The sequence below is a fragment of the Heptranchias perlo genome, unplaced genomic scaffold (assembly GCF_035084215.1).
Source record: "Heptranchias perlo isolate sHepPer1 unplaced genomic scaffold, sHepPer1.hap1 HAP1_SCAFFOLD_53, whole genome shotgun sequence".
NCBI classification, from domain to species: Eukaryota; Metazoa; Chordata; class Chondrichthyes; order Hexanchiformes; family Hexanchidae; genus Heptranchias; species Heptranchias perlo.
Genome location: NW_027139548.1, coordinates 4,582,187 through 4,606,424, shown reverse-complemented (window position 1 = coordinate 4,606,424; position 24,238 = coordinate 4,582,187). Strand labels below are relative to the sequence as shown.

The window sequence follows — 24,238 nt, the reverse complement described above, 5'->3', positions numbered from 1 at the left end:
TTATAGATCAATCAGTGCCTCGGTGAGAAAAAACAGGTTACATAAACTTGACGTTAGTTACAGTCACTTAACAAATAAGGGGAGATATTATGTTTAATCGCACCCTTGAGTGCCAATCGGGAAATAATGTACTTCCATCCTTGAAATTCCCTCCAAAAATTAATGAAGGGAAAGAAACCCCAAAGGGAATGTGCTAGTTCTGAGATCCCTGTGGGTCCTTATGATAATTCGGCGATATCTTCCCTCTTCTATTATAAAATTCAAATTGTTTTGCAATGTGATGGTGACCGGTGATGATTCGTATCTAACACTACTGGTGATGACACGGTTCTAACCTTACTGGTGGTGACCCAACACTAACATTAATGGTGGAGAATCTACTCTGATATTATTGGTGGTGACCCTACTCCAACATTACTGACGGTGACATTTATCAAACATGAGTGGTAGTGATTTTAATCCAACATTACTGGTGGTGATTTTATTCTTACATTGCTGGTGGTGACTCTTCTCTAACATTACTGGTGGTGATTCTACTCTAACATTGCTGGTGGTGATTCTACTCTAACATTAATGATGGTGACCCTATTCTAACATTACTGAATTACTGTTGGTGATCCTACTCTAACATTAATGGTAGTGACACGACTATAACATTACTTCTGGTGACCCCACTCTAATATTAATTTTGATGAATCTGCTCTAACACGACTAATGATGACCCTCTTCCAACATTACTGATGGTGACCCTATTCTAACATTACTGATGGTGATCCTACTCAAACATTACTGTTGGTGACCCTACCGTAACATTACTGATCGTGAAACTTCTCTAACATTGCAAGTGGCGAACCTGCTCTCACAATACTGGTGGTGACTCTCCTCTATCATTACTCGTGGTGATTCTGCTCTAATATCACTGGTGTTGACCCTGCTCTAACATTAATATTGGTAACCCTCCCCTAACACTACTTGTGGTGACTGTACTCTAACATTGCTGGTGGTGACTCTACGCTAACATTACTGGTGGTGAAGCATCTCTGACATTCCAGGTGGTGACCCTGCTCTAACTATCCTGCTGCTGACTTTAATCTAACATTACTGATGTTGACCCTAGTCTAACATTAATATTGTTGACTCGCCTGTAACAATACTGGTGGTGAATCTATCAACGTTACTCGTTGTGATTCTGCACTATCATTACTGGAGGTGACCCTACTCTAACATTACTGCTGGTGACACTTCTCTAACATTATTGATGGCGACACGACACTAACAATACTGGCAGTGAGTCTACTCCAACATGACTTGTGGTGACCCTAGTCTAACATAACCGGTGTTGACCCTCCTCAAACATGACTGGTGGTGATCCTGCACGAACATTACTAGTTGTGAACCTACTCTAACGTTACTGGTGGTGACGCTACTCAAACATTATTGATGGTGACCCCACTCTAATATTACTGGTGGTCATTCTACTCTAACATTACTGGTGGTGACCCTTCTCCAACATTACTGCTGGCGACTCTACTCTAACATTAATGGTGGTGATTCTACTCCAACATCACTCGTCGTCACCCGACTCTAACATTACTGTTGTGATCCTCCTCTAACATTACTGGTGGTGACTCTCCTCTAACACTACTTGTGTTCACTCTAGTCTAACATTACTGGTGGTGACTCTACTCTGACATTACTGGTGGTGAACGTACTCTAACGTTACTGGTGGTGACCCTACATTAACATTACTGGTGGTGATTCTGCACTAACATTACTGGTGGTTAATCTCCTCTAACATTACAGGTGGTGATTCTACTCGAACATTTACTTGTGGTGTCGCTACTCGATCATGACTGGTAGTAACACTTCTCTAACATTACTGGTGTTTGATTCAACACTAACATTACTGGAGGTGATCCTCCTCTAACATTACTGGTGGTGATCCTCCTCTAACATTACTGGTGGTGATCCTACTCTAACATTACTGATGGCGACAGTACTCTAACATTTCTGATGGTGACCCTGCTCTCGCATTACTGGTGGTGACCCGACTCGAACAGTTCTGGTTGTCGGTCAACACGAACATTATTGATAGTGATTCCACACTTACTTTATTTGTGGTGATTCTACTCCAACGTTACTGGTGATGACCCTTCTCTACCATTACTTCTGATGACCCTATCCAACATAACTTGTGTTGATTCTACTCTAATATTAATGTTGGTGACCCGACTCTAACATTACTGTGGTAACTCTACTCTAACATTACTGTGGTAACTCTACTCTAACAGTAATGGTGGTGACCCTTCTCCAACATTATTATGGTGCATCTAATCAAACATGACTGATGGTGATTCTACTCTAACATCACTGGTGGTGATTCTACTCTAACATTACTGGTGGTGATTCTACTCTAACATTACTGGTGGTGATCCTACTCTAACATTACTGGTGGTGATCCTACTCTAACATTACTGGTGGTGATCCTACTCTAACATCACTGGTGGTGATTCTACTCTAACATCACTGGTGGTGATTCTACTCTAACATTACTGGTGGTGATTCTACTCTAACATTACTGGTGGTGCCCCTACTGTAAACATTACTGATCTTGAAACTTCTCTAACATTACAAGCGTTTACCCTACTCTAAAAATATTGGTGGTGACTCTACTCTAACATCACTGGTGTTGACCCTTCTCTAACATTAATGTTGTTGACCCTCCTCTAACATTACTGGTGGCGACACTACTCGAACATTAATAGTGTTGACCCTTCTCTAATATAACTTATGGTGACTATACTCTAACATTACTCGTGGTGACTCTACTCTAAGATCACAGTCAGTGATCCTACTCTCACATTAATGGTGGTGACCCAACGGTAACATGACTGGTTGTGACCCGACTCTAACATTGCTCATGATGACTGCACTCCAACATTACTGGTGGTGACTCGACTCTAACATTACTGGCGGTGATCCTACTCTAACATTACTGGCGGTGATCCTACTCTAACATTTATGGCGGTGACCCTATTCTAACATTATTGTGGTGACCCAACTGTAACATTACTAGTTGTGACACTACTCTAACATTACCGATGGTGAATCTAATCTAACATTAATGACGGTGATCCAACTCAGACATTACTGGTGGTGACCCAACTCAAACATTAATGGTGGTCAATCTTCTATCACATTATTGATGGCGACTCTACTCGAAAATTACTGGTGGTGACCCCACTGTAACATTATTGGTGGTGAAAGTTCCATAACATTATTGGGGGGGACTCTACTCTAACATTACCGGTGGTGATTTTACTCTAACATTACTTATGGTGAATCTGCTCCATCATTATTCGTGGTGATCCTACTCTAACATTATTGGTGGTGATCCTACTCTAAAATTACTGGTGGTGATCCTACTCTAACATTACTGGTGGTGATCCTGCTCTAACATTACTGGTGGTGATCATACTCTAACATTACTGGTGGTGATCATACTCTAACATTACTGGTGGTGATCATACTCTAACATTATTGGTGGTGATCCTACTCTAAAATTACTGGTGGTGATCCTACTCTAACATTATTGGTGGTGATCCTACTCTAATATATATATTTTTTATTCCTTTAATAGATGTGGGCGTCGCTGGCAAGGCTAGAATTTTTTGCCCATCCCTGATTCCCCTTGAGAAGTTGGTGGTGAGCCACCTTTTTGAAGCACTGCAGTCCGTGTGGTGAAGGTTCTCCCACAGTGCTGTTAGGAAAGGAGTTCAAGGATTTTGACCCAGCGACGATGAAGGAACGGCGTTCTCTTTCCACGTCGGGTTGGTGTGTGTCTTGGAGGGGAACGTGCAGGTGGTTTTGTCCTTCTCGGTGGTCGAGGTCGTGGGCTAGTGAGGTGCTGTTGAAGTATCCTTGATGAGTTGCTGCAGTGCATCCTGTGGATGGTACACACTGCAGCCACAGTGCGCTGGTGGTGAAGGGAGTGAATGTATAGCGTGGTGGATGGGTACCAATCAAGCGGGCTGGATGGTATCGAGCTTCTTGAGTGTTGTTGGAGCTGCGCTCATCCAGGCAAGTGGAGAGTATTCCATCACACTTCTGACTTGTACCTTGTAGATGGTGGAAAGGATTTGAGGGGAGAGGAGGTGAGTCACTCGCCAAAGAACAACCAGCGTCTGACCTGCTCTTGTACTGAATGTGTTTATAGTGCTGGTCCAGTTAGTTTTCTGCTCACTGGTGACACCGGGATGTCGATGATGGGGGATTCGGCGATGGTAATGCCGTTCAATGTCAAGGGGAGATGGTTAGACTCTCTCTTGTTGGATAAGGTCATTGTCCAGCACTTGTATGGCGCGAATATTACTTGCCACTTATCAGCCCAAGCCTGGATGTTGTCTATGTCTTGCTGCATGCGTGCACGGACGGCTTCATTATCTGAGTGGTTGCGAAAGGAACTGAACACCGCGCAATCATCAGCGAACAGACCCATTTCTGACCTTATGATGTAGAGAACGTCATTGCTGAAGCAGCTGAAGATGGTTGCGCCTAGTACACTGCCCTGATTCCCCTTGAGAAGTTGGTGGTGAGCCACCTTTTTGAAGCACTGCAGTCCGTGTGGTGAAGGTTCTCCCACAGTGCTGTTAGGAAAGGAGTTCAAGGATTTTGACCCAGCGACGATGAAGGAACGGCGTTCTCTTTCCACGTCGGGTTGGTGTGTGTCTTGGAGGGGAACGTGCAGGTTGTTTTGTCCTTCTCGGTGGTCGAGGTCGTGGGCTAGTGAGGTGCTGTTGAAGTATCCTTGATGAGTTGCTGCAGTGCATCCTGTGGCTGAGATGATTGGCATCCAACAACTATTAGCGTCTTCCTTTATGCTAAGTACAACTCCGGCCATTAGAGAGTTATCCCTTGTTTCCTATTGACTTCAATTTTACTAGTGCTCCTTGATGTCACATTCGGTCAAATGCTGCCTTGATGTCATGGGCATTCACTCTCACCTCACCTCGGGAATTCAGCTCGTTTGCCCATGTTTGGACCAAGGCTGTAATGAGGTCTGAAGCCAAGTGGTGCTGGCGGAACCCAAACTGAGCATCGATGAGCAGGTTATTTGTTAGTAAGTGCCGATTGATAGCACTGTCCACGAAACCTTCCATTACTTTGCCGATGATTGAAAGTAGACTTATGAGGAAGTAATTGGGCGTATTGGATTTGTCCTGCTTTTTGTGGACAGTACATACCTGGGCTATTGTCCGCATTTTCGGGTAGATGCCAGTGCTGAAGCTGTACTGGAACAGTTTGGCAAGAGGCGCGGCTAGTTTTGGAGCACAAGTCTTGAGCACTACCGACGATGGTGAACTGAACCTAACATTACTGGTGGTGACCCATCTCTAACATTACCAGTGGTTACCCAACACTAGCATTAATGGTGCTGACCCTACTCTAACATTACTGATGGTGATTCCAATCTAACATTACTGGTGGTGATGCTAGTCTAACATTTCTGGTGGTGACCCTACTCTAACATTACTAGTGGTGACGTTAATCTCACATTTCTGGTGGTCACCCTGCTCTAACATTATTGATTGTGATCCTACTCCAACATTACTGATGGTGACCTTATTCCAACATTATTGTTCGTGATCCTACTCTACCTTTACTGGTCGTTCCCTTACTCTAATATTACCGACAACTGAAATTTGCGCTCAAGCCGCTTCTCGATCGCCGATTTCCTTTTGGTAGACAACGGCGGCGTTCAAGTTGCCAGCTCTCTGATGCTGACTGCATGTGAGGTGGTGCATTTTGGCAGGAAGAATAAGGAGGTCGCATACTGCTTGATTAATTAGATTCTAAATGGGTTGGAGAAGCAAAGGGATCTCGGGGTACAGATATATAAATCACCAAAAGTAGCGACGCCAGATAACAAGGCCATAAAAAAGGCAAATCAAGCATTGGGGCTCATTTCTTGCGGGATAGAATTGAAAAGCAGAGAAGTTATGTTAAACTTGTGCAGAACCTTGTTTGGACTACATTTGGAATATTCCATACGGTTCTGGTATCTATCCTATAAAATTGTTATTGAGGCATTGACTGATAAGATTCAGAAGGATGATGCTAGAATTGAGAGGATGCACTTATCAAGAAAGGCTGAGTGGGCCGGGGCTCTTTTCGCTCGAGAAGAGAAGGCTGAGAGGTGAACTAATAGAGGTCTTTAAGATAATGAAAGGGATTGATAGGTTAGACGGAGGTGACGATCTGGATTCTTTCCCCTCAGTCTGGTTCAGTAAAAACTGAAGTCGAATACATTTTAAAGTTCATCACAACTTTAACAGCAGGTCAAAGTCTGTAGCTTCAATTCAGATTCCTGAGAGAATCCGAACGATTCTAACAGAATAAGGAGAGAAAGACAAAGACAAAAACTCATACCTTTGTACAGATCGATAGGGGTTGGAACATCATTACACAAGAGTCAACACCAATCATAAGCCGGGCACAGGTTGCCATGCGAGGTTACATTATTGCCAGCCAATCATAGATCGTCCATGTGCTGGCCATGTTGCTGTTAGACATCAAAGGGGATACTTCCTCACCTTCCAACTTGGAATGTTGTTCCCTGTTCCTTCTGTTCCTTATCTCCCAAACTGGAATGTCTTTCAACTTTGGCTAAGCTCGTTACCTATATTGATCTGCCATAAACATGGAGACATTCAGACCAGTCCTTGAATCACATCAAAGACTGTACATTGAGAAGACCATGCAAACCTGCTGACTACGCAAACATATGGCCCAGCAGGAGGCCAGGCCACCTGTACCAATCTCAGTTACTAACTAATTAACCCTTTCTAACCATTTTGCATTCTGCTTCTTTGCCACGTAGGCATTTTAATGTTTTACCAAAAACTGACCACGTAGGGATTCTCATTCCCCCCTTCTATCATTTCATGATAACCAATTATTACGGTGGTCACTGGTTCTGCAGGTTCTGCAGCGCAGCAACATTTAAGTAAGCAATAAACTATAAGAATTATAGCAATGAATATGACTAGCCCTTGAACTAGAGAAGTCCCAATAAAACACAGACATGTTTCATCAATACGCCTTTGTACTCTTATCTGTTCTCAGGAACAGACTCCTTCTAAACATCTCTCAAGTAAGCTGCGAATGTCCTTGGTCAGCGAAACCTATTCATGTTAGTTTGAAAAGGCTAAGATAGTCAAATATCTCATGGTGCTTTATATTTTGTTTCGAGCCTAACTAGACTGAATGGTACCTTTCAGACCATTTTACGCCTTTGAATTGGTGCCCTCCCCATTATATCCCTTAATCCAATTTCTCCCTACAATATCCCGTTAGATGCTGTACCTCATCTTAACCAGATTCCCTTCGTGTTGGCCACCAGTCCGGGTGGAAGAGAGGCAGAGCATCTGATAATCCTATCAAACTATAATTGTCTTCCCTTTTACATGCACCTTACCCCAGCAGGTGCTACTCCCTGTACCATTAAGATGTGTTGTTAGTTGAAACCACAGAGACAATGGGGACATTCTCACCCAGGCTCTGTTTTACTATCTTTGCCAAACCCTTCATCCTCTGCTTACATTTATTACATGCAATGAAAATCAAGAAGCACATTACAACAAACTGCACTACGACTAATACATATGAAATTAATCTAATCCAAAGATGGATCTGTATATTCAGTCCCAAATTCCAGATGTCATTTCACCAGGTGGTGACTTTAATTTGGTCAATGTCATGCTTAATGTTGTTATTGTCCTGTTGTAGGTTATAATAAACCTTCTGGGAGACGTGTATCTCCATTCGCAATGCTTTCAAGTATTTCGGCAACAGGGGTGTCAGATACCCAAATGTGGCCTGATATGCTTTTAAGTCCTTTCTGACATTCTTAGAAACTTGTAAGGTGGTGAGGTTATGCCGGTGTATCTCTACCAGATCGTCGGGTCCAATCCGAACCAGGACTTCAGAAATGGACTAGAATTCTGGACTTAAAATATCACAAGTTAGTTTGGCATATTTAAACGTTTTCAAATTAGTTGTAACACAATATTCGCCCTCTCCGGCATATGTCACTTAAGTGGGTTTTAGATCCGCCTCTAGGGCCTCCATGGTACAGTTAATATCCGGATTGGTACCGGTATTATTAAACCCACACTGTGCTTCCAGGCTGTGTCCAACACTATGTGGACACACAGTGACAACATGTCTCGTAACACATCCCTTTAATTTTGTTCCAGCCAATCAGCTTAAATATACGTCCTCTGGTTCTTGAACCCTCTGCTGGGGGAAACAGGTACTTCCTGTCTACTTTATCTGGGCCCCTCATAATCTTGTAATTTTGTATCCATCGTGCGGATATCTTCTAAATATTGTTTCTCCCAATTTTATTGTTAACTGATGGGAACCTAACCCGGAATTTTGGAAATCCAAATTACTGTGTCCCTCTTCACTTTAATTTCAGTCCTTTTGATTGATACCAGTGTTTCCTGATTGTTTCATTAATTAGTTGGTTTCTCTATGGACCATGTATCAGTGCCTTGTTTAAAAGGATTTCTGACTCGCCTGGACCACATTACCCATTTTCCTGTTGTGCTGTTGTCAATTAACTGAGCCTGTCTGAGACTCATTCCTCACTGTATCTTCTTCATGTATCTCCGCATACTAGCAGCATCTCATAGGAATGAGCTTCGTGTTCTTGGATATTAACTTTCTGCTGGCCAGTCTCTTCTTCCTCATGGTATTTCCGAACATTTTCCATGGCACACATCATATGTCCTGTCTGGTTTGTTTAAAGAGTGGTTGCAATAGCTCACCAGGCCATAGGCCTTTGTAATCATGTTCTTCATCCTGATCTCCGTTTCAGATGATGGCAACATACATTTGTATATTTTATGTCCACTGTAGCCATTCTTAGGTTTTCAGGTTATCTTATCAAAAAGATCAGGGGTGTCTAGAGTGCTTATCTCCCCCTGCATGGTCCCGATGTCAGGGTAGTGGCCAGGCCATTGTGTGTAGTTTACTCATTATTCATTATAGGCAAGGACACAAATATCTCCACGAGAAAGCTTTCAATTTACTATTCTCAACTACACTTTCCTGACTTCCACTAGATTGTATATTTATGCCAGATTGATTTTTTTATCATGCCCAATTCAATGACTTCAGAGAAATTCCCATTTGGTGTAATTTCTCTGTTTCTTACTTTAATTCTCAATCACTTCCTCTCATCCAATTTTACATAACCCATTATATTACCTATCATGAGCCCTGGAGGAACGTTAATGTCCGATACAATATTTACAGTCCCGTCCAATATCCCAAAATTTATTCGTCTTACGTAATTTTTCTTGAACCGCTTTTCATTTCCCAAAATATCCCACTACATTGTGCCCGAGTCCCTTCTATCATTTCACAATTATCCCAACTTGAGAGCAGTATTGTTGGACTGACAGGACTTGTCAATGTAAAATTTTCTTCCCTCTCGAAAAGAATTCTTCTTTGATACACAGCATTCAATAGGATCCATTTGGACTGGACTTCCTTTATTTTAAAATATAATTTGATTATCCCCTTAAATTACAAGTATTTTTTTTTCCTTTCTCGAGGGCTTAAATAGCAACTTATATAAATTTTTCTAATCAATTCCAATTTCAGAAACAAATTATGTCCAGGCTTTGTGGTTTTATAGTAGAGATGAAGTGCTTGTAATTACTTTTGGATGCAACTCCCATATCTCCCCACCTCGAGCACTCTGTCTCGGAAGACAATAAATAGGTTAAAACAAAACAAATCAAAATGTTTTCAAAAGAAGAGAATCAGGTTGATATCACCAGGCTGCGACATTTGGTATCCGCTGATGTCTGCAGCTAAAGTCTTAAATCTTTAACACCACTGGATCGTTTCCTGCACCAAATTTCTCCAGCAAAGGTTGCACCGTAACTTTGTAACTACTCTGGGTAATCCTGCACCATCAACACTCACGTGGTCCCCCCCAAAAAAACCAGGGTCACCTGTTTTAAAAGAAACAGAGAATCAATTGCGGCTCTTCTTGAGAGTCCAAGTGATTAATTTGTCAAATCTTCATTTATTATTTATTTATCCAAAGGAATAATCCCTTTACCCGAAACAAATTCAGAAAACAAAACAGGAGAGAGAAATTGCCCAGCCCGAGAAATTTTGAAGGTGGAAACTTAATCTCAAAGGGAGAAGGATCAAGTTACTCCAACCACAAGAGCAAGTTAATATTAACCCCTTCCATCCCAAGAAGCCAGGCTGTCATGCCAAAAGCAGTTCAAACAGATAGAAATGACCCAGTCGGTTGAGAACTGTCTGAGGCTTGCCCAGAACACAGGTGAACATAAGGTAATAATTGGTATAGGTTATATTAGTAAAATTGTCCCAATCACTCGGAAATGCCAAAGGCTACAATTGACTGAGATATAAGTTTTCACGCTAGAGTGAAAAATTAATAAGAAAGGAATGTAAATCAAATCATATGAAAAGGAACTTGAGTTATGTACTGACACAGGGTACTAAACACCTATCAATTTTACCCTGCCACAGTATGATAAGGAAGTTTTGACAAGTTCTGGGGCTATTCAATTTTATTTGAAATTAATAGTAGAATACAAGATCTGACCAAAGAGTGGAGACCTTCCCTGACAAATTTTATAACTCGCATTGAGAATGCTAAGAAAACTCAACAATTGGATCAACACCTCCTAACTCAAGTGTTAAAACAAAGAGCGACATGGAATGGAGGTGGACATCGTAAAAAGAGATAGGCAAATATGGAGACATAAAGATCTGTGATAAGTGATATAGCAACTGCCTTTGCCTCAGTTGTTAACACCATTGATTTGACAACATTAGATCAAAAGGTCAGAGATTTAGGGCCTCGCATTAAAGATATATTAAAAGATAAATGAAAATACAGATAAGGAATTGTCTGAGGATCAAATGCTGACCATATATTTGCAAAGGATAGCTACAGTGCTAGAAACACATGCCCAAACCATTAATAAATTAATAAAAGAGGAATATAACGTATCTTAGCAGGCGGCTGCTAATGATACCTGCTTAATGTGGTTACATCTTGAAAACACAGAGATTAGGACTTGGAGTTAGAAATTCCAGCCTGCAGCCCTGCGTACATCTGTATGTGGGAGAGACAGTGTTTATTTCAGACAGGCTGCGTGCTTCAGAGAGAGAGCGAGAGAGGGACTGGGCCCACAACACCGACAAAAAAAAACACTGATCAAGACAGGCTTTTTAAAGGGACAGTACACTTAAACAACAAAACCTTTCTTTTTCGGGTCTCTGTCTTTTAAACATTTGTCTAGTCACTTAATTCTATCCATATATTTTTTTACAGTACTTTCTCCATAAAGCAATTAGTTCTTGGGCTGTGGTACCTCTGTTATTTTTCCTCATTAATTCCTGAGCATTTTTGGCGGCATCTAAGTTTTTAGTTCCTCCCAATGGACATTGACATTCCCCAGTCTTTTATTCTTATTCAACTAGTCAACACAACCGTATTATCGCCACTCAGTTGCTTATTACAGAATTTGAGGACGGTACTGATGCTTGTGCCTCACAATCCGAACTGCCCTTGGTCCCTACGCCCACTTCAGGGTCCTGACCTTCGCGTTGGGGATTTCCCCTCTTAACAACCAGTCTAAGGCTGCGCGTTGAGACAGGCACTTCCTTCTGTAGTCGATCAGCACAAGCAATCAGTTCCCGTCCATACCCAATCCCCAGGGACTCGAAGTTCCTGTTTATACCCAATCACCAGGAATTCGAACCCTGACTTAGTGATATTTTGATCAATAGTTCCCGTTTATATCCAATCACCAGGAACTTAAACCCTGACTACCCTCAGTGATATTAACCACTGACCTACCGCTTACAAGTTATTCACTCAGTCGGAGCTGACCCTCAGTGATATTCGACCACTGACCTCTTCCTGCAATTTCTGTGTATTCGCCAGACTGACCTGAATCTTGTAAGGACGCTACACGAGTGTTAGCGATTGGACGATTCGTCGTCAGACTGACGGATTGGAGGAAAACCGACGTAGTAAATTAAGACCACTGACATCGGGGCGCCATTTCCTTCCTCCGTGTCTGAGACAATCCGCCTCTCACTCCGTGAACGCTCGGTGAACGAGCGTTAAGATGCCCGTACGGGCCACCAAATGACGATCTGGATTCTTTCCCCTCAGTCTGGTTCAGTAAAAACTGAAGTCGAATACATTTTAAAGTCCATCACAACTTTAATAGCAGGTCTTAGTCTGTAGCTTCAATTCAGATTCCTGAGAGAATCCGAACGATTCTAACAGAATAAGGAGACAACGACAAAGACAAAAACTCATACCTTTTTACAGATCGATAGGGGCTGGAACATCGTTACACAAGAGTCAACACCAATCATAAGCCGGGCACAGGTTGCCATGCGAGGTTACATTATTGCCGGCCAAACATAGATCGTCCATGTGCTGGCCATGTTGCTGTTAGACATCAAAGGAGATACTTCCTCACCTTCCAACTTGGAATGTTGTTCCCTGTTCCTTCTGTTCCTTATCTCCCAACCTGGAAAGTCTTTCAACTTTGGCTAAGCTCGTTACCGATATTGATCTTCCATAAACATGGAGACATTCAGACCAGTCCTTGAATCACTTCAAAGACTCCACATTGATAAGACAATGCAAACCTGCTGACTACGCAAACATATGGCCCAGCAGGAGGCCAGGCCACCTGTCCCAATCTCAGTCACTAACTAATTAACCCTTTCTAACCATTTTGCATTCTGCTTCTTTGCCACGTAGGCATTTTAATTTTTTACCAAAAACTGACCACGTAGGGATTCTCAGAGGGAAAACGTTCCCAACTTTTGGGGAAGTCCAAAACTAGGGGCCATAAACATCAGATGGTCACCAATAAATCAAATAAGGAATTCAGGAGAAACCACTTTCCCCAGAGAGTGGTGAGAATGTGGAACTCGCAGTGACAAGAAGTAGTTGAAGCGATTAGAATAGATGTCTTTAAGAGGAAACTGGATAAACAAATGAGGGGAAAAGGAACAGAAGGATTTGCTGAAAGAGTGAGATGAAGTCAGGTGGAAGGAGGCTCGTGTGGAGCATTGCGTTTTGCCAAGTGGAAATAAAAATCCCGAGAGATATGGTATCTTATCGAAGACCTATTGAAAATCCAAGTGTATTAACTCCAATGTTTTACCCTTCGCTATTCTTTCTGTTACTTTTTCAATAATTTAACACCGTTGTTTATTCGTGACCGCCCCTTTTGAAATCCGTGCTGACTACTCGTTATTTTTATTTTCGGTTTCTGGATGTTTTTCTCTTTCATCCTTGAGTCAACATCTTATTATCTTTCCCACCACCGATGTTAAGCTAACTGCTCTATGGTTCCTGGTATCACCAATTACTGACATCTCAATAAATTCTTGCTTATTCTTTCGAAGTTGGAGGTGTATCTGATGATGAATATGATCAGTGCCCTTATTGCCGTTGCCATTCTGATCCTGCTTTCTATTCTTTGCGGAATTGGAGCGCACACATTCTCTGCCCTTCTTGAGGTGTCTGCGATTCTTGTCCCATTACTATGGCTGTAAACACAGAATTGAAATGTTAATCCATGACTAACAGTTGCAAATCCGGAAAAAACTCCATCAGCGCCTGTTCCAGTTTATTTTAACTGAGAATAAACAGCACAGCAACCGGCTATTCGGCCTAACAGGTCTGTATTGGTGTTTATGTTCCACACCAGCCTTCTCCCACCGCTCTTCATCAAACTCTATCGGCATATCGTTCTCTTCCTTTCTCCCTCGTGTGTTTACACAGCTTCCTCTTGAATGCATCTCTGATAATCGCCCCAACCATCCCATATGCTGGCGAATTCCACATTCTCACCACTCTCTGGGCGAAGTAGTTTCTCCTGATTATTGTATTGCATTTATTTGTGACAATCTTATATTGACGGCCACTAATTTGTAACTATTACCCACTCAATGCATTTTGCTGGAGAAATAATCCATTTGTATTATGTAACTTTCCTCCACTCACTGCTAATTTTCTGGAGAAATGACCTTGCTTTTATCGGGAGATTCTAGTTTCGGTCATGAGTTCTGTTTGCTGTAGTTTGTAGTGATTCTTTTAAAATTGACACTGTAGACTGTTTGCTGTCGTCCACTGTTTAGACAGGCTCTGTTTGCTCAGTAAATAGATATTGTTTGCTGTAAAATACACACTTTGCTGTGTGTCCTGCCGGAAATCCCGCATGCCGCCAACTCATTGGCTGAAACGATGGTGTGAATAGGCACTCGGGCTACTCTTTGATATGCCCTGCTACTTCCCCAGTATTTGTCAGGTCTGGACCTCAGAAAAGCCGCCTTGGATGTTCAAAGATGGAAGAAGGCGAATAGCCTCGCCAGCCTGCCAAACCTGACAACACGCCCCACTCCTACCCACCGCCAGCCTGAAGAGGCAAACGGCTCTCAGCCAGAAACAATAAGAGAAGTGCTGAGCAACCTGATCTGTGTCGGGTAGAGGTCAGATTGTGGATAAGGGGTCAGATAGAGAAGAAGGGGACAGATTGGGAAGAACGGGTCAGATTGAGGAGAAGGGGCCAGATTGAGGTGAAGGTATCAGATTGAGGAGAAGTGATCAGAGTGGGGAGAAGGTGTCAGATTGGGGAGAATGTCTCATATTGCGGAGAAGGTGTCAGATTGGAGAGAAGGTGTCAGATTGAGGAGAAGTTGTCAGATTGGGGAGAAGGGGCTGGATTGAGGAGTAGGGGTCAGTTTGAGGAGTAGGGGTCAGATTGAGGAGAAGGGACAGATGAGGTTGGAAGAGGCTCGTTGCAGGTTGATGGCGGTTGGAGTGTCGCATGTTTATGATGGACTGGCCTGAGAAGTGGCGTTGCAGCTGAGGCAATTTTGTGACGTGACGTGTGTTGACAGGGCAGCTGTAAGTATATAGTGAGGGGATTGTAAGCTGTGAGCTTGAAGTGAACGGAATGTAATTCTCCATCACAGCAAGTTAGGGTCGCTGTGATTCTTTTGCTTCAAAAATTGGCCGTATGGGTGATAGTGAGGAGGAAAGCTGTCGACTGTCGGAAGATTTCAATGGACTGGTCAGGTGAGCAGAAAAGTGGCAAATGGAATTCAACCCAGAGCAGTGTGAGGGCATGTAATTGGGGAGGGTAAACAAGGCAAGGGAATACACAATAAATGGGAGGATACTGATGAGGTGTAGAGGAACAAAGGGAGCTTGGAGTGCATGTCCACAGATCCCTGAAGGTAGCAGGACACGGAGATAAAGTGATTTAAAAGGCATACGGGAAACTTTCCTTTGTTAGCCGAGGCGGAGAATTTTTTTTTTATTCTTTCACGGGATGTGGGCGTCGCTGGCAAGGCCTGCATTTATTGCCCATCCCTAATTGCCCTTGAGAAGGTGGTGGTGAGCCGCCTTCTTGAACCGCTGCAGTCCGTGTGGTGACGGTTCTCCCACAGTGCTGTTAGGAAGGGAGTTCCAGGATTTTGACCCAGCGACAATGAAGGAACGGCGATATATTTCCAAGTCGGGATGGTGTATGACTTGGAGGGGAACGTGCAGGTGGTGTTGTTCCCATGCGCCTGCTGCCATTGTCCTTCTAGGTGGTAGAGGTCGCGGGTTTGGGAGGTGCTGTCGAAGAAGCCTTGGCGAGTTGCTGCAGTGCATCCTGTGGATGGTGCACACTGCAGCCACAGTGCGCCGGTGGTGAAGGGAGTGAATGTTTAGGGTGGTGGATGGGGTGCCAATCAAGCGGGCTGCTTTATCTTGGATGGTGTCGAGCTTCTTGAGTGTTGTTGGAGCTGCACTCATCCAGGCAAGTGGAGAGTATTCAATCACACTCCGGACTTGTGCCTTCTAGATGGTGGAAAGGCTTTGGGGAGTCAGGAGGTGAGTCACTCGCCGCAGAATACCCAGCCTCTGACCTGCTCTCGTAGCCACAGTATTTATATGGCTGGTCCAGTTAAGTTTCTGGTCAATGGTGACCCCCAGGATGTTGATGGTGGGGGATTCGGCGATGGTAATGCCGTTGAATGTCAAGGGGAGGTCGTTAGACTCTCTCTTGTTGGAGATGGTCATTGCCTGGCAATTATCTGGCGCGAATGTTACTTGCCACTTATCAGCCCAAGCCTGGATGTTGTCCAGGTCTTGCTGCGTGCGGGCTCGGACTGCTTCATTATCTGAGGGGTTGCGAATGGAACTGAACACTGTGCAGTCATCAGCGAACATCCCCATTTCTGACCTTATGATGGAGGGAAGGTCATTGATGAAGCAGCTGAAGATGGTTGGGCCTAGGACACTGCCCTGAGGAACTCCTGCAGCAATGCCCTGGGGCTGAGATGCTTGGCCTCCAACAACCACTACCATCTTCCTTTGTGCTATGTATGACTCCAGCCAGATGACGGAGGTTATGGTCGAACTGTATAAAATAATGCTTCGGCCAATGAGTCCTGCGTACAGTTCTGGACACCATAATACAAGAAATATGTGTTTGCAGTAGAGAGGGTACAGAGGAGATTGACGAGGATGTTGCCAGGGCTGGAGAATTTTAGCTATAGGAAAAGATTGGATCGGCTGGGTTGTTTTCTTTGGAACAAATGAGGATGATGGGAGATTTAATTGATGTGTATAAAATAATGATGGGTCCAGATAGAGTGGATCGGAAGGACCTATTTCCCATACTAGACGGGTCAGTGGCCAGAGGGCAAAGATTTAAAATAAATGGGAGAATGATTGGACGGGATTTGAGGAGAATCTTTTCACCCGGAGCGTGGTGGGGGTCTGGAACTCACTGCCTGAAAGGATGGGAGTGGCAGAAACCCTCAACTCATTAAAAAAGTCCTTGGATGTGCACTTGACGTGCCGGAACCGACAGGGGGACAGAGCAAGTGCTGGAGAGTGGGATGAAGCTCGATCGCTCTTTTTCGGCAGGCACAGACGCCATGGGCAGAATGGCTTCATTGTCTGCAGTGATGATTGTATGATTAAACTGCCACTCAATTTACACATTAAAGCATCATTAAACGCTGGGCAGTTAAAGTCTACCGCCCAAAAAAAAATAAATATCACTCAGCTGCATGATCATTCATTGAACAGCAGCTGATTCAGGGAGTCAGGGATGAGTCAAAAGAACCACACTGGCCCAAACAAAGCTTCTTTACCAGTTTCAAAATGCTGGAAATATTACCCGAACCCTAAACCTAACCCCTGTTCATTCGGCTTTCATTCTATGCATTTCCCATTCTATCAGCGATTCATGATTATTTCTGCTGGAGATTAAACAGATGATGTTATAACTGGCCAGGCAAAAAGGTGAATTTACAGGACAACAACTAGAATTTAAAGATTAAATGAAAAGGTGAATTTACAGGACAACATCTGAAGATTAATGATTAAATGAAGAGGTGAATTTACAGGATAACATCTAAAGATTAATGATTAAATCAAAAGGTGAATTTACAGGACAACATCTAAAAATTAATGATTAAATGAAAAGGAGAATTTACAGGACAACATCTAAAGATTAATGATTAAATGAAAAGGAGAATTTACAGGATAACATCTAAAGATTAATGATTAAATGAAAAGGAGAATTTACATGATAACATCAAGAGTTTAAAAAGTAAACGAAAAGTTGAATGACAGGCCAACAACTAGAATTTAAAGATTGAATGAAAAGTTGAATATAAAGGACAACATTTAGAATTGAAAGATCCAATGAAAAGGTGTATTTAGAGGACAACATCAAGAATTTAAGGATGGATTGAACAAGTGAATTTACAGGACAAGGACTGGAATTGAACGATTAAATGAAAAGGTGAATTCACAGGACAACAACCAGAATTTAACGTTTAGATTAAAAGGTTAATTTGCAGTAGAACTTGAATCTAAAGTTTAAATGAAAAGCTGAATTAGCAGGACAACAGTTGGAATCTAAAGATTAAATGAAAAGGTGAATTTAGAGGACAACTACTAGAATCTAAAGATTAAATGAAAAGGTGAGTTTACAGGACAACAACTCGAATTCAAAAAGGCCAATGAAGCAGAAATGTCACGTGTTTGCCACAAACATTTGTTGTTTCATTTCCTGGAAGTGAATCCTGGAGCCAGATACCAATTTGTGTGAAGATCCTGATCAAAAGGCCGAAACGGTGACTCATTAACTGGAGACTGTCTGACGGATATTACAATCATTGCTCTGTTGCAATTGTATAAATTCAGGGCAATAAGGAATAGATTGGCGTCGCAAAAGGCCTGATACTGAGGTTAATAGAGCCGGGATCAGAATGCAGTTAAATTATACGGAGATAGAATCGGGATAAACAAACAGCCAATGTTCGAAAGGGAAGATAATTCCAAACATTTAAAGTTTCAACTCAGTGAGTTCACTGTGTCCTTCCCTCTGCTGTTTGATCCAAATAAACTCACAGCAATCTATGAGAGTTCACTGTGTCCTTCCCTTTGCAGTTTGATCCGAATAAACTCACTTTAACCACTGAGAGTTAAATGTGTCCTTCCCTCTGCTGTTTGATCCCAATAAACTGACAACAATCTATGAGCGTTCACTGTGTCCTTCCCTCTGCTGTTTGATGCAAATAAACTCTCATCGATCTGTGAGAGTTCACTGTGTCCTTCCCGCTGCTGTTTGATCCCAATAAACTCACAGCATTCGGTGAGAGTTCACTGTGCCCTTCCCTTTGCAGTTTGATCCGAATAAACTCACTTTAACCACTGAGAGTTAAATGTGTCCTTCCCTCTGTTGTTTGATCCCAATAAACTGACAACAATCTATGAGCGTTCACTGTGTCCTTCCCTCTGCTGTTTGATGCAAATAAACTCTCATCAATCTGTGAGAGTTCACTGTGTCCTTCCCGCTGCTGTTTGATCCCAATAAACTCACAGCATTCGGTGAGAGTTCACTGTGCCCTTCCCTTTGCTTTTTGATCCAAATAAACATACAGCTATCTGTGCCCCTTGCTATCATTACGTTCCGATAATTAAGAAATATTATGGTGATCAATAAAATCAAAATGAGTACACGGAACTGATACGTCAACAGAACGCAGGTTCTCTCCGTGGTCTTCTGAACCAGAGATGGAAGAGCTCGGGGAAATGTAATGACTGTTACCACACAGCGAATTAATGACCTTTGTTAAAAGATCAATAATTCATGAGAACAATTCAGATTAAATGTGACCGTGTATGATTCAGATCGAGCTCTGCTCTAGAGAACAGGGCAGTGAGGGATTGTACTCATCAATCGTGTTTATGCCTGTGATGAGGAAATGATGTTTACCCAAGGTGTGTTCATTGATGTGCAGAACTCACAACACTAACTTCCCCTGGAACTTGAACTGGTATCAAGATCCACAGCACAAGGTAAGGACCTGGAATATAGTAAGCTCGATTATTATCTTTTATTTTACCGGAATGGACGCATCGCCGTTTATTTGTGCAGTAATTCGATTTAATTGAAAAGTTGTTGTATCAGGTAAGAAAGGATTGTTTTTTTTAAATAAAATAACTTAATGGAAGCAGCGCCATTTCACAGAATAAAACTTCCAAATGCAAACTCAAACGCTAAAATTCAACTGTTGTACGTCATATTCAAATGTAATTCTTGTTTGTGTCACAGTTATGATCAAAAAGTTAGAGGTCGAGGCTTTTCAACAAAATACAGAATCCGTCATCATCACCGAAATCCAATGTTTCCAGCTCCGGGAGGTTTACGCTTTGACCCGCAGTGACCTCAGGATGCGAGGGCTTCTTGGTGCCAAACCGAGGCAAATGCCTCCGTTTTGCCAAGACGGGTAACCGCTATCACTTTGGCATTGAACTCTTGTATTTGTGTAAAGTCGGAAGCCGAGGATTGAAACACCACCCGAACTGAGTGTCGTTGAGGAGGTTATTGCTGAGTGAATGTTGCTTGATGGCGCTATTGATGAATCCATCCATCACTTTGCTCATCATTGTGAGATGGCTGGTGGGGCGGTAACTTGTTGGATTCAGTCCGTCCATAATTTTGTGGCTGGGACATAGCTGAACATAACAAAAACATTTCTCTAAAGAGCAAAAATTCCACTTGTACTGTCAAACAACCACAGTCAACACGTAAGGTAAGACTCAATATAAAGCTAAAGGAAGTAACTCACACAAATGTAACAAAAAGCGGTAATTCAGGGGACTGGCAAAAATATAGAAAACAACCAAGGGGCACAAAGAAAATATTAAGAGCTGCGGAAAGGGAATACGAAACAAAACATGCAAGTTATCGAACGGCTAGTAGTAAAAATATATTAGGAGCAAAAAAGTAGCTGAAAAAGAGGTGGGTCCATTAAAGGCAGACTCATGTGATTCGGTAAAAGCTTACAAGGGAATAGCGGATTTATTCAACAAACACATTGCATCCATTTTCGCAGTAGAGGAAGAGGACAAAATACCAGTGATATGAGGGAAACTAAATATAAATCAAAGGGAGGAAACTACTTTATTCATAATGATAAATGGAGAAAATGATGGGACTCAGGATAGATAAATCTCCAGAAGCTGATGGTTTCCACCAAGGGGATTTAGAAGAAGTAGGGGTGGGAATTGCAGCTGCGTTAGTTGTAATCTTTCAAAGCTCTCTTCATTTGGGAATTGTGCCATCAGACGGGAAAATTAAGATGGGTGAGATCGTGAAACCAGGTAACTATATGCCTGTCAGTTTAACATCGGTTGAGGGGGAGTTACTAGAATCGGTCATTAAGGATAGAGTGAGAGAGCATTTGAGCAAATATGAACTGAACAGAGAGAACCAGCATGGCTTTTTTAAAGGTAACACAGGTCTGACTGATCTAATTGAATTGTTTGAGGAGCTCACTTATAAAGCAGATAAATGGGTATCTATGGAATTTATCGATGTGGAGTTCCAGAAAACATTTGATTAGTTTCCTCACAAAAACAATTGGCAACAATTAGAGCGCATGGAATTGGAGGCAGCCTTTGCACTTGGGTTAGAAATTGTTAGGGAGGTAGGTTTCATAATTTGTCTTGTATTCCCTTGATTATGGAAGATTGAGGGGAGAGGTGTTGAAAAGGTTAAAGGGAGTGGATAGGGTGGGTAGAGAGAAATTATTTCCTTGAACCGGCAAATATCCTTCAGAAGTACGATGGGCCGAATGTCTTCCTTCTGGGCAGTAAAAGTCTGTGACTTTTCAATTCATTATTCTGCAGATTGCAGACTTTCACTGTAACACGTGATTCACCTCCACAGCTGCTTCAATCCACAACAACTCTGCCTGATCCTCATTTTCACACAGGCAAAGCTGCATCCACGCAGCCCCAAATTACAGTCCAATTCATGGCAATGTTTCAGTTTGAACGATTGATGCAGACACGTTTACAGTCCCCTTTTTTAAAATGTTTCAGTTTGAACGATTGATGCTACCACTATTACAGTCCTATTAGTTACTATTCTCTCGTTGGAATTAATTATACATCCGCTGTCATGGTCATATTGATTACAATGATCCTCTTTGAGCTAACGATAGATCCCCTGTTATTTATTTTTGTTTAGGTGTAACAGATCCCTCCATTATTATTCAGCACATTGCTTCATCATAAATATTTATCGATTCGCTGCTGCAGCCCTGCCTTCTGCCTGGGACCTATATCTCCCCATTCACTGTTAACTTCCTGTTCCGTGAATCGCTCTATGTGGAACATATTCCTCCATACATTGCACAGCTGTGTTGTCCACTTCAGGGTCAAACTTGTTGGCGAACAAGGGTTTCTTTTGGAAGATCCAGTGCAGATCTGCAGAAGCATAAACACAGACTTGATGGCGGTACCTTCCTGTACAAGGCGGATATAAGGCACCTTTCTCAACATCACCAGCCTCAAAAGACCACTTCACTGCTCGAGTAAGGATTGGTGGGTCACCCCTACGGTGCCTGGGAGTGTCTGGAATGGAGCCGGGTACCTCGGGCATTCTATGCAGTGTCGCCCAGATGTGTTCATCGGGGCTCTAGGTGTCCTACGAACACTTGAAAAACGCCTCGATTTCCGAGTTCACAAATAAATTACTCACAAATTCTCTGGTGACCATAATGTATGCGGCCCCTACAAACATGGGGCTGCGTATGGGAGGGGGGCTCTTCTCTCGATCTGTTAAGACCACAGTTCCACGGATATCATAATGAAACTTCCATCGTCTCTGAAAGTCAAGAAAAGAGCAATCACTTCTCATTTTCCAACGTCATCCTATTTTTTTTCTACCGAAACACAACTAACAGCAGTATCGATTAATAATAAATTTAGACTTTAGATCATGTTTTTTTGCTTGTATAAATTTTGCCTATAAAATTCTGATACATAGAGCAGCTCAAATGAGGAAATCTAGCAGAAACGATAAGGTGGAGTCTCACTGCACAGCTACTAATGGCCGATTGAAGGGAAATGATACGGGAAATGTCAGCAGATTAGGTCAGATTGGTTATTTAGAATTGCTCCGGTCACCCACAAGTATGGAATTTAGACAGGTGAAATAAAATAAGCCAATCAACATTCGCATCTGAAAGAAAAGTGTATCAAGGCTTTGAAAACAATGTATTAAGCAGCAAATGATCATCTGCCAGTTGCCTGGGAAGAAGGCCCAATACGGTAAATAGGAAGTTATCCTTCTATTATTCTACATGTTCCTATGTTGCTATGTTCCTATGAAGTTATCCTTCGATTCTCGTGCCCAAACCGAGTGATTTCAAACATACGATTTGGGGCATGACGCCGCAGAACTCGAGGTTCAAGTCAGCACTTGACTCTCCAATACAGTGAAGCAGGAGATATGAGACCACCGGCGGGAGGTAATGTCACACCCCTTGTGCTTCAGGTGACGTGTGGTGTCACTGCAGTTTGATGATGAGCAAGTTCCAATCATCCACTCCTTCAAATATCCATTCAGTTCCTTTTGATTACATATAACCGCTTCCACTGCCCCCTTTGGCGGCTGGGCAGACATGAAGCTGGCGGATTCACCTGTTGATATCCCGGTGGAGGGTCCGAATCTATCACATTTGAGCCGTTCATGGCCATTAGACTGTTGACCATCTCTCGGTTGGTTTTCGTTGGAAAGTCTTGTCCACACACATTGATGAGATATCTCCACGGGACTGAGCTCCTCGGCAGCTCTTCCATGCAATTCAGATCAGCCTGAACCCTGGACCATGACGTGTACGTCACCGTCTCTAATTTACTGACAACGAAGACATTACTGAAACAAGAGGCGATGGCCTGGACGGCCGCGTGAAACTGTTTTGGAGACTTCCTGTCCACGTGGACGCAGTACACATTCTGAGGAGCGGAAATGCTTCTTAAGAGCCTCTCAAACATCTCGATCTTTTCATAGATCACCATAGAATAGGCCAGAGGGAAATCGCGTTCCTCGGTGCTTGAGGAGAAAGTGTTGTATTTGCGGTTTTTAACAAAAGAATCGCAGTCTCGGGTCATTGTTAAGTAAACGATTTCAGTGAAGACGTTGTGTTTGTTTGCGATTGTAATCGAATTGATAAGAGCTTTTACAACGGATTCCGGGTCACCGCTAATTATCTTCCAGCAATTCGAGTTCATTTCTGACAGATCGAGAGATGCATTTCGCTCATCATAACCTGCTTTTAGTTTAACTGGTTTCCAATAGTTTACCAACAGATTTCCTCTCCGGGAAAATATCCACCAAGAAAAGTCACAGCGAGTCCGCACAGGGTTGACATCAGTTCCGCCCGCCTGTAAGAACCCCATGCCAATATCATCATTGCCCTTTCACGAGTATTTAAAACGTAAATCTGTGATCCGATTTCCAGATATAATTCTTATGCAAATATAAACTTTGAGGAATTGTGCTCTTGACAAGTCGGCACTTTGTTCCAGGAATTTGGATAAATTTGGCACCGAATTTTCAGGCACCAATGAATTCAAATCGGTTGCTCGGGAATGACAACAGCTATTGTGGCTTCATTGGGTTTCAGCTGTCAGCTCTGTTGGACAGGTCGCAACTGCTCCTGGTGTCTTGTCCCCCCTTCCAGTGTGCCTTTGTGATCGGTCAGACCTTGCACCTTCCCTCACTCTCTCAATCAGTCACTCGCTCACTCTCTCCGCTCTTTGCGCTTTGGTGGC

The 24,238-nt window shown here is 42.7% G+C and overlaps 1 protein-coding gene across 1 annotated transcript; it reads right to left on the bottom strand.

Annotated features, from left to right (window-relative positions):
* Window positions 1–21,758: 21,758 nt before the first annotated feature.
* LOC137315034 (beta-1,3-galactosyl-O-glycosyl-glycoprotein beta-1,6-N-acetylglucosaminyltransferase 3-like) lies at window positions 21,759–23,863 on the bottom strand. Its single transcript, XM_067979989.1, is given in 2 exon segments — window positions 21,759–22,286; window positions 23,105–23,863. Coding segments are annotated over 2 exon segments (1,287 nt in total).
* Between the last annotated feature and the right edge of the window lie 375 nt (window positions 23,864–24,238).